Source organism: Lactuca virosa, chromosome 1 (assembly GCF_052849685.1).
Source record: "Lactuca virosa cultivar CGN04683 chromosome 1, Lactuca_virosa_CGN04683_v6, whole genome shotgun sequence".
NCBI classification, from domain to species: domain Eukaryota; kingdom Viridiplantae; phylum Streptophyta; class Magnoliopsida; order Asterales; family Asteraceae; genus Lactuca; species Lactuca virosa.
The window spans coordinates 44,221,214-44,232,324 of record NC_136426.1 but is presented as its reverse complement, the minus strand read 5'-3'; the positions used below and the strand labels follow the sequence as shown (position 1 = coordinate 44,232,324).

Sequence of the window (11,111 nt, the reverse complement as noted above, 5' to 3'; positions counted from 1 at the left end):
TCACTTTTATCAAAACTATCTTTAACAACATATTTCATTGATAGGTGGTGGAAAGACAAATTGATGTTAGATCTATATTCCAAACCTTTCCACACTTTAACCAAATCTAATAATTTATATCTTATGAAATTTCTACACCATAGTTTTTAACAAAATGCCTAATGTAAATACATCCACCATTTTTTAATTTTCATGAACCACCAAAAAAAAAGAATCGGAAAATTTGAAGCCATGTTTTTTTTTTTCCAGAAAAATAATAACACAGAGAAAGTTGTATTGAATTTTTTTAATCAAAAGCACATCTTATAAAATGAGCATTAAATTAACTATACAAATGTTATATTTTTGCAGTTTAGATTTTAGATTTTCACAATAAGGATTTGTGATTTCATAGTAAGAATTACAGAGAAATATAGTTTTCAGATTTTCATGTAGACGGCATATGAGAAAACTTATTTTTTGGCATATGGTGATTCGAAGAAACCTATTTTTCGTTAATGAAATTTTAAGAAAATATGGCATCTGCACAAACTCATTTGTTCGCATATGACATGAGGAAACATATTTTTCCATAGATGTATATCAAAAATTTCACATATGCATCTTCGAAAATTCACTCGCATATATGAAAATCCCTTCCCCCTATATACTAAAATGATTTTTTGGTATGTCACATACGATTTTTGTAGATATGATAGATTTTGGTAGATGCAAATGACTATTTTGGTCAATATGTAGAGATGATAGATTTTGGTAGATGCATATGACTATTTTGGTCAAATCGTTAATTTTTTATTAAATATTGAAAAATAATAAATATATTTTCTTTAATTTTATTCCCCATTCTTAACAGTGTAATTACTAATTCAGAATTCTTGCACTTATTAATTTGTAATCTGCAAGAACCCTAAAAACCCCTTAAAAGAATTCACAAAACTCTCGTAACACAGATTTACTTTTCCCTCACCCAAATTTGGCGTTATTCATTGCCATGAACGCAGCAGCGACTTCTCATGCTCTGCCCAGCGTGAAACTCTCAGAGTTGACAACCTCCAAATTCAACCACAATTCTTCGGTGTAAGTTTTATATACGAATATCCCCATGTACAAGCAGGGATTCCATTCAATTGTGTGTATGCTGTGTAGTTTATGTTATTAGTTTCGCCTGATCAATTATGAAATGGTGTGCTTCCTTTGAAACCTGATTGGTAATGAAACTGAAATCGGATTGGCAAGGAAATTGAATCCTAAGTCTATTGGAGATCCGTGCATTAGAAGCTATATTATAATCTGGTTCTGTAAAATTTGTCGAATCCATAGCGTTTGATTCTCATATAACCTGTATATGCTTCATATCTTACAATTTTAGGTTGTTAGTATTGAAATTATTCTGAAATTTAGTCATGCCTTTGTTAATCTAAGTTAGGCATCACTAACGTGTAAACGAGCTGTGGTTGGATCATTAACTTCCTTGGCATTTCTATTCGGAAAATGTTTTAGCTCTTTTAAAAGTTCACACACTTGATGAAATTGCCTCCTGTTTGTTATAATTAAACTAAAACATCCACCTACTTCCTCTACTTGCAGTGTGTGTTTCCATAGAAAACATCAAGTTTCTTTCTGCAGCCATACATGCAAAGCATCTGGGAACTCCAATTCAACTGTTAGCAACCTCCAGAAATTAAAATTAGATGACCCCATTAAGAACATAGGCTTAGCTGGAAAGAGCTTTTGTTCTGTAGGGGTATGCACACATCCTTTGAGTGAAACTGAATCTGATTCACATGTGGAGGAGGAAAAAGTTGGAGTATTGCTTTTGAATCTTGGAGGCCCAGAGACACTTGTTGATGTTCAACCCTTTCTCTATAACCTGTTTGCAGATCCGGTATGTGTATTTGTACAAATAGTTCCTTTTTGAAACTCTAAAGAAAGATTCAATGCTAATTTAGTTCCAATATTTTTCATCATGCTAACAGTTTTAGTGTTTGGGACAGGATATTATCCGTCTACCAAGGTTGTTTCGTTTCCTACAACGACCTTTAGCACAAATCATTTCTGTATTAAGAGCAAGAAAAAGTAAAGAAGCATATGCCTCAATTGGAGGTGGTTCACCTTTGAGAAAGATAACAGATGAGCAGGTAAGACATGCTATTGTTGATGTTTGAGTTTTCTAATTGGCTTTCATCTGATTTTTATATTGCATTTCAGTATTTTTTTTTTTTATGATTATAGCTGTTTGTTGTAGGCTGCTGCTCTAAAATCAGAACTTGAAGCAAAGAAATTACCTGCTAATGTCTACATTGCAATGCGTTACTGGCATCCTTTCACTGAAGAAGCTGCCCAACAGGTAGTTAACTTATTATAATTTGGAGAATAATTGGTCTACTATCAGGGCATTTCAACACAAAAAAGTAAAATTAAAGATCACCATAAAGTCATCATCAATTGATATTGTTAATAATGATGTTTCTTTTTTTATCCATGACAGATTAAGAGTGATGGGATCACGAGGCTTGTGGTGCTGCCTCTTTACCCTCAGTTTTCTATTTCAACAACCGGATCAAGTATACGTGCACTTCAAAACATCTTTAGGTAATTTGCTTGATTTCATTTTCTATGAGGTTATTGATTTTAAAACTCTGTTAAGGGCATTAATTTGAGTCACATCACAATCACATGCAGGGAAGATAAAGTTTTGTCTAAGCTTCCTGTTGCCATTATCCAGTCTTGGTATCAACGATATGGTTATATAAAGTCTATGGCTGACTTGATTGAAGAGGAATTGCAAAGTTTTAATAAACCTCAAGAGGTAAGCTTCTTTGTTGATTGCTTTTAAATATTAAATACCCTGAAATCTCAAAGTAGAAGTATAATAAAAAGGTTGAACCAGGAAATAGCAAAGTACTCTCATTGATGTGTTTATTATGTCATCAGACTTTCATTTATTCCTATTATAACATTTTACCTTGAAAAAATCTACCAAGTTATAGCAATGTCATCCAAATACAAAGCAATCTTCACTTTTATTATTGGGTAGGTAATGATATTGTAGTTGCAACAGCTTATGTGATTTGTGATGGTAGGTAATGATATTCTTCAGTGCTCATGGGGTGCCACAGACGTACGTTGTTGATGCTGGTGATCCATATAAATTTCAGATGGAGGAATGCATCGACTTGATAATGCAGGAACTTAAAGCAAGAGGAATTGAAAATAATCATAGATTGGCTTATCAGGTCACCAATTCAAATTATTTATATACTTGTTCTTCTGTTCTTTTATATATAACAAGTATTTCAAACCATAATAATATAAATATGTTTTGATTCCCTTTATCAGAGTCGAGTTGGGCCTGTGCAGTGGTTGAAACCATACACTGATGAAGTTCTCGTTCAGCTTGGCCAACAAGGTGTCAAGAGTCTTCTTGCAGTTCCTGTTAGGTATATTTGGTTTAATTTTATCTTCAAGGGTCAAATGTGTAAAATTTAATAACTTAGCCATAAATCAGACTCAAAGTGGTATCAAAATGCTGACACTAACTTCATATGGAGTACAAGGAGTACGGAGGGACTGAAATAAAAATCGGTTTATTAAAGAGTTATATTTTCAAGAAACAACAATGTACTCTAATTGATTTGTTTATTTGTTATAGCATTTTGCTTTGTTTCTAATTAAGGCATTGTACTTTTAAAATGCTTTAATAAGAAACTAAAATGCTATAATACAAATAAATTGAAATCCACTATATTTTTGTATTAAGACAAGTTCCTAAATAAATGAAATGATGTTGATGTTTGGTTTGAGATTTTGAATTGTTAGCTTTGTGAGCGAACACATAGAGACACTGGAAGAAATAGATATGGAGTACAAGGAGTTGGCCCTGAATTCAGGTGTTGAAAACTGGGGTCGGGTCCCGGCTCTTGGGTGCACCACTTCCTTCATTGCTGACCTGGCGGATGCAGTGATTGAGGCGTTACCTTCTGCTACAGCCATGTCAGCATCCTCATCATCATTAATCAGTAGCAGCAGCTCTCAAGAATTTAAGCGTGATCCTGTTGGATACGCGATGAAGATATTTGTTGGTTCCTTTTTGGCGTTTATTCTGCTTTTATCTCCCAGAATGCTGTCCGCATTCAGGAAGCCTGTTGTTTAGAAGAGTTTGGATGAGGAGTAATAATCAGCTACGCAAATAATTATCTTTGAAACTTTGCTTTTGTTGCATTTTACGGATCGGTTTTGGAACATGTGAGATATTTTTGCAAACAGGACATGTAGATATGAAATGGGAAAAAAGGGTTATGTTGTTCCCATGTGCGTATCGGTATCACCCACAATAAATTGATAAAGCTTGTAATTAATTATATATATTTGAACAAAAAGTTTTGTAAATTACGTTATGTCAATTATGATATCTTTCACAAATTATAGTGAAACTAATTAACATGAATGATAAAAAACAATTCAAACTCACACGAATGGGTTACTTTTTTTCGCTCATTCCCGGTCAGATCCCCATATTCCCTTAAACTACCTTCTTCCTTTCTTCGACAGCATAGCCATTGCCACCACTGAAGCCACCAAGTTGGCCACCGATGCATTACCGATTTTGTCCATACATTCAAGAACTGTGTTTAGCCATTCAAATTATTTAGAAGCTTCTCAAAGCATCGGAACCACAACCTTTTTGGCATCCGTATACGACCATTTAATCAGATCTATTCCAAATTCATCATCATATGAATTGAATTTCTGAACCACATCAATGTATTGAGCTTACGGAGGCTGTTGCTTCGTAAATCACTATTAGGACCACAACCCGAATCATTACCAACCAATAAGAAGTATCTAAAGCAATCTTGAATTCGAATTTTAACTTTAATCTTGACAAACAAAACTTTATTAGTTTATGTCCTCGTCGACATTAGTTGCATTGTTTTTTCTCATATTAAACAATTGCTTCGAAAAACAACAAATTCTCATTTTCAACATATATTTTAGATCAAATCTCATGTATTATGCCAAAATCATCATGTTCATCAATTCTTTAGTTTCAAGATCCAAACTTCTATCATCATCATAAATTTTCAACAACAGTAGTTTTTTGGTGTTTGATTGTGTATGCCATGGTAAAAAGTTAGGACAATTGGCGAAGGAATGCCCAAGAGAGGTTTCAAACCAAATTTCCTTTCAAAAATATATTCAAATTTCGGGATTGTCCATGGCAGATGGGAGGGTGAGTGAACGATTTTAGAGGAACAGGAAATGCAGTAGTGGAAACATACATGGGTCAATGGTGGTAGAGGCAGAGCTAAGCTTTGCTTAGTTAGCTGTATGACCCTACTTGAAAGTGGGTCTCACCTATAATATATAAAATATTTTTTTTTTAAGAAATGGCCCCTGAAATTTGTAAGGCAAACTAAAAGGACATGGTATCTTAATTGATGAGGTGGACTGTCATTTAATGACTTGGATTTTAACTTGTGTTGATTAGGCTTCTAACATGTGTTAAGTAGAATGTTAGTGGGTATTTGAGAGTGTTTTTTAAAATATCTTATTTGTTTATTGACTTTTTAGAAAACCAATAAGTTAAAAAAATGTTTGAAAAACAATAACTTTAGTAAAAATGTAGGTTTTCCAAAAAGTCAGGAATTTCTGATTTTTTCAAAAAAAGTCAATAAACACTTTGAGAATCAACCCTTAGTCGGTCAAAAAATCTAAAAATAATGATCTTTTAAAAGTGAAGTTGATGCCTCATTGCCCCTTAGATCAAAATAAATAAATAAAATAAGTGACTTTTTAAAACAAAAACAGTTGGTGAACCCTAAGGTCATCCACATCAGTGCAATGTCACTAATCTTTCAATTGTTACACATCAGTTTTGCAATGACTATTCACATCAGTGCAATAACAATCATATTTCAAAAATGGTCCCCACTGCCACGTCAACTATTACTTTATATATATATATATATATATATATATATATATATATATATATATATATATATATATATTAAAAAATTGATTTTTTGTTAAACTTGTGTTCTCGGTTCGACTGTCGGTTCAACTAGTTCGGCCACTGATTCAATCAAGAAAATTCCCTATATCTGATGTGGTGTGTGTCGGCCTTCGAGTTATGTGCACTTTGAAAATGTTCAATTTTCTTTAGAAATGTGTTTTGTTTTTAACGGGCTAAATAAAATCCAACTATACAAGTCTAATAAATCATATAAAACAAGTTTTTAAGAAGCCGTTTAGTTCGATCCAGTCTAAAAAATGACATAAAATTTGTTTTTATTTAACCACATTCGTCTCTGTTTCTCGCTCCAACCGGTTCGACCGGACGATTTGAACCGGTTTTTAAAACATTGATATATATATATATATATATATATATATATATATATATATATATATAGGGAAATGATCAAATGAGAACACCTAAAAGGTTGAGAACGCGAGAACAGTTCTGAGTCACTCAATATATAAGGGTATATAAGTAATTGTATATTTTAATTAAAATAAAATAAAATAAAATTCAATCAAATTCCCTTAAATTTAGGATCAGTTACCAAAAAGAAAGAAATATTTGATTTTTTATTTTTCTTATTAATGGGATATAAAAAAACATTTTTGCCAAAATTTATTTAAAAAATGAAAAAAATCAAATTTTTTCTCCTATTTCACGTTTTTTTTCCTTCAAAAAAAATGAATAGAAATTCAATCCCAAATCAATACATTTATATTCACAAATGATTTTTTTTTTCAAAAAACCTGAAACTACTCCAATCACAAATGAATACATATCAATTTACAAGTAATCCAATTCCTTTTTTTAATCAACTGAAAATAAAAAGAATATCTCTAATCATAAATAAATACACTCATTAACACATGATTACACTGTTATTCACAAATGAATACACTGTTATTAACAAATGAGTACTCTACTATTCACAAATGAATAAATGAATACCTCTAATCATAAATAAATACATTCATCCACACATGCTATTCATAGATGAATACAATGTTATTCATAAATAAATACACATTCTAAATGTATTCATAAAGAGAGATCAGGAGGCTTAAAGATAAGAAAGATGTAGACTGCAGAAGCTAGGGTTCGCAGTTTCGCACCCATTATCTATGTCCAAGAATCCACACCAGCTTCACCGATCGAATCCAATCCTCCAAAGCCCTAATCTAGGACTTGGGGAACGACTACGAGTGAGATAATGGACTTCGATGAGTATGAGTACTTGGAGAAAACAGTTGACGAATCCGACACCAAGAATGGTTCGTCTTCGAACACCAAAGACGGTCTATCTCTCTCGACGCCTCTCTCTCCACAAATGAGTACTCTGCTATTCACAAATGAATAAATGAATACCTCTAATCATAAATAAATACATTCATCCACACGTGCTATTCATAGATGAATACAATGTTATTCATAAATAAATACACATTCTAAATGTATTCATAAAGAGAGATCAGGAGACTTAAAGATAAGAAAGATGTAGTAGACTGCAGAAGCTAGGGTTCGCAATTTCGCACCCATCATCTATGTCCAAGAATCCACACCAGCTTCACCGATCGAATCCAATCCTCCAAAGCCCTAATCTAGGACTTGGGGAACGACTACGAGTGAGATAATGTACTTCGATGATTATGAGTACTTGGAGAAGACAGTTGACGAATCCGACACCAAGAATGGTTCGTCTTCGAACACCAAATACGGTCTATCTCTCTCGACGCCTCTCTCTCTCCATCCCTGCACAACTTCTGTGACATTCCGACCGGGAAGAGCTTTCCTCACGGCTACGGCTACAGCCATGGTCACGTTCTCTGTCTAAGTCCCTCCTGCTCCCGTCGTTCTCTTCGTCCCCTTTGTATTTCTTTCTCTTTCTCCGTTTTTCTTCAATGTGGTCATCTTCAACATCTTCTCCATCATCTTCTCTTCCCTTCCGCTTCTGTTTCATCGGATTCAAGGATGCAAGTCTAGAATCTCCAATGAATACCGATGAAAAAAAATCGAGTTGTAGGAGAACGATTGGAGATCGAGTTGCAGGAGGCCGATTTGGCGTTGAAGCCTTGGAGGGTTTTAGTGATGGAGAGGTCTGATGATGATCGAGTTGAAGGAGGCCGCTTCTGTTTCATCGATTTAATGCTCTACGAGATTAGGTCAAGAAAGAGAGAAGCAGAGAGTAATTATAGGAGTTTACAAAATTAGGGCAATGCTTATTTACCTTAATAGCCTTTATAATTTTTTTAATTTAAAAATTAAAAATTAAATGTATTAATAATTAGAAAAATAACAATTAATTATAGCCACACATCTTAAAAATTAGATGGTCCAGATCTGTTCTCACGTTCTCAACCTTTTAGGTGTTCTCATTTGATCCTACATATATATATATATATATATATATATATATATATATATATATATATATATATATATATATATATATATGATGAATTCTTTACGTTTATATAACGTTGTTTTTTCTGTTATTTTATTATAATGCGTGTACTTGATTAAGTAAATATGTGTTTATAATTAATCATATACGATTGATGTAGTAACTAATGAATAATGGTGTATGTGACCAAATGGTTTACACTGTTTATTAAGTGTTGATAATCATTGTTGGTTGTGTTTAACAAACGTATATATACTTTGGTATTAAGTTGTAATTGTTACATACATTGATGATTAAGCAATACATTGATGATTAAGCAATTATTTTGGATATATATGATAACCATGGGAACTCCTGATAATCATATATGAAGAAAATATTTCGACCTAGTTGTACATATTTTCAAATTATTAGATACTTCAAATTTGATTATTGTTAAACACATTTTGATTATGATCAAAATTTTGTTTAGTTCATGAATACAGAATTAATCTAAATTTATATTATGTCTCATTATTGGGTTTGTTGTCTAAAAAAAACAGGTACAAATGGATCTGATTCTGAAGAGGAATCATTCAATAATAATGTTGTTGACTCGCCTGGTGGGAAAATCAAGTTGTGGAAACCTATTGTTCCTAAAGAATTTATGCCAGATGTAGATGTTACTTATCAATCATTAGAGGAGGCGGTTGAAATGTATAAATTATATGCAGATAAAGCAGGTTTTGGTGTCAGGTTAAATACAGTAACGAGGGTTGGTGACAAAGCCATTAAAAAAAGGTATGTAGTGTGCAACAATATGGGTAAAATACCTAACAGATCAACTGACACTTTGGATCCTGAGGGAACTGGAAGGAATAAACGAAACTCAAACTTCAGAATCACAGACTGCAAGGCATTGATAAAGTTTGAACGACTACATATGGGAACTAATGCTTGTAAATTATATGAGTTCGAAGAGAAGCACAAGCACCCCCTAGAAACTAAAGAAGAAAGACGGTAATCCAAACGTGCACGACGACTTAGTTATAAAGACAAGGAGTTTATAGTGCGTTCCTCAACATCTAACATTGGTGCAACAAAGGCACATAAGTTACAAGCTAGTTTGCAAGGAGGTTATGAAAACGTTGGCCCTGAAGTAATTGATTATAAAAATTTTAGAAGGAAGATGGGAAACATTATAGGTGACAAGGATGCACAAGTGGTTGTTGACAAAATGAACATGAGGAAAGATGAGTTACCTAACTACACATTTGAGTATAAATGTGTTGATAGTGTGATAAACGCAATGTTTTGGGCGGATGAAACCGATAAGTTATATTACAAGGAGTTTGGAGATGTGATCTCATTTGATGCTACATTTCGAACAAATAAGTATGATCTTATAGTTTTATATTTTTTACTTTAAATATGATTATTGTTGTTTTTTGAGTTTATAATAACTGTTGAATTTGTTTTTAATTAACTTTTTAATACAGGTATGGAATGATTTTTGTGCCGTTTACAGCCATTGATAACCACAAACGTTCAATAAACATTGGAGCAGGTTTGTTAAGCAACGAGTCAATAGAACTTTATCGTTGGTTGCTTGAAGCTTTTGTGAAAGCACGTGGAAAACACCCTCAATTAGTGCTAACAGACCAAGATCCAGCGATTCTACAGGTGGTAGAAGCAATATTTCTTAATTCTAATCACCGATTATGTATGTGGCACATCATGAAAAAACTACAAGCTAAGGTGTGTATATTTAATTCATAGTTAACACATATTATGTTTTATTCAACAATGATTTCAACAGTTTATGTTTTCTCAAAAATGATTGGCACATATCTTGTTTATTCATAGATCATCTTATCAACTTGTAATGTTTTTTTAGGTTTCATTGGATTTTCTGAAAAACGCTGATTTTCGAAAGCATTTTACTAAGCTTGTTTAGAATGTATATATAGAGCCTAAAGTATTTGAATCAAGGTGGAAATTTCTTATATTTATTTGTGATTATTAATAAATAAACAAAAAAAAATATGTTGAGATATGTATCTTACCAATCCAACATAACGTAGGGTTGAGTCCATATCTTCAATAGAAAGAAAAAGATTCTCAAGGAATTTAGCTTTGCGTTCACTTTCAGTTAAATTACCTTCAAGATAGGGGTATCGAACAGGTAAAATTTTCGGGTTTCGGGTAGAACGGGTCGGGTAGAACGGGTATTTCCTTAAGAAAATAATACTCGATACCCGACCTATATTGTAATTCGGGTTTTCGGGTTTCGGGTATTCGGGTTTGAGGTCAGGTCGGGTAATTATCGGGTATACCCGAAAATTTCTTAAATGACACTTATTGATAATTTTTTATTTTTTTATTTTTACATGTTGGTTGGTTTAATAAAGAATCGGGTAGGAAAATACTTCATACAATTAACAAGTACATATATAATAACAATACAAATCATTATAATATGTTATGTACTTTTTTAATTCCATTCCGTGCGATAGTGAGAAACTGAGAATTGTGATGACGGTTCAGGACTTCAGCTTCAGCGTCGTATTCCCTTTGCAAGTTTGCGTTGACCGTCGAGCCGTCGTTCATAAGAAGGAAACAAAGGGTTTTGTTTTATTTGAAGTGTGCGTACGTGACTGCATTGTATATTTGGTATTATTTAAAAAACGAATTCGGGTATTC

The 11,111-nt window shown here is 32.8% G+C and overlaps 2 protein-coding genes across 2 annotated transcripts; both read left to right on the top strand.

Annotated features, from left to right (window-relative positions):
* The first annotated feature begins 867 nt into the window (after positions 1-867).
* Positions 868-4,389, top strand: LOC145118551 (ferrochelatase-2, chloroplastic-like). The gene is made up of 9 exons (XM_079054276.1): positions 868-1,077; positions 1,588-1,885; positions 1,995-2,138; positions 2,246-2,347; positions 2,489-2,592; positions 2,683-2,809; positions 3,084-3,236; positions 3,340-3,440; positions 3,820-4,389. The coding sequence occupies exons 1-9, from the start codon at positions 992-994 to the stop codon at positions 4,151-4,153; spliced, it is 1,449 nt and encodes a 482-aa protein (XP_078910402.1). The 5' UTR covers positions 868-991; the 3' UTR covers positions 4,154-4,389.
* Positions 4,390-8,026: 3,637 nt separating this feature from the next.
* Positions 8,027-10,365, top strand: LOC145113458 (protein FAR1-RELATED SEQUENCE 7-like). Its single transcript, XM_079049551.1, has 5 exons — positions 8,027-8,210; positions 8,972-9,428; positions 9,591-9,803; positions 9,908-10,166; positions 10,306-10,365. The coding sequence occupies exons 1-5, from the start codon at positions 8,027-8,029 to the stop codon at positions 10,363-10,365; spliced, it is 1,173 nt and encodes a 390-aa protein (XP_078905677.1).
* Positions 10,366-11,111: the final 746 nt, after the last annotated feature.

What these genes read in the sequence shown, in the direction of transcription:
- LOC145118551 (XM_079054276.1), top strand. Translation starts at nt 992, where the DNA reads ATGAACGCAGCAGCGACTTCTCATGCTCTGCCCAGCGTGAAACTCTCA. An exon ending in ATAACCTGTTTGCAGATCCG is followed by an intron (nt 1,886 to 1,994) that starts GTATGTGTATTT and finishes TGTTTGGGACAG; the next exon opens with GATATTATCCGTCTACCAAG. An exon ending in GAAAGATAACAGATGAGCAG is followed by an intron (nt 2,139 to 2,245) that starts GTAAGACATGCT and finishes TGTTTGTTGTAG; the next exon opens with GCTGCTGCTCTAAAATCAGA.
- LOC145113458 (XM_079049551.1), top strand. Translation starts at nt 8,027, where the DNA reads ATGAAAAAAAATCGAGTTGTAGGAGAACGATTGGAGATCGAGTTGCAG. An exon ending in GAAACTAAAGAAGAAAGACG is followed by an intron (nt 9,429 to 9,590) that starts GTAATCCAAACG and finishes TAAAAATTTTAG; the next exon opens with AAGGAAGATGGGAAACATTA. An exon ending in GCTACATTTCGAACAAATAA is followed by an intron (nt 9,804 to 9,907) that starts GTATGATCTTAT and finishes TTTTTAATACAG; the next exon opens with GTATGGAATGATTTTTGTGC.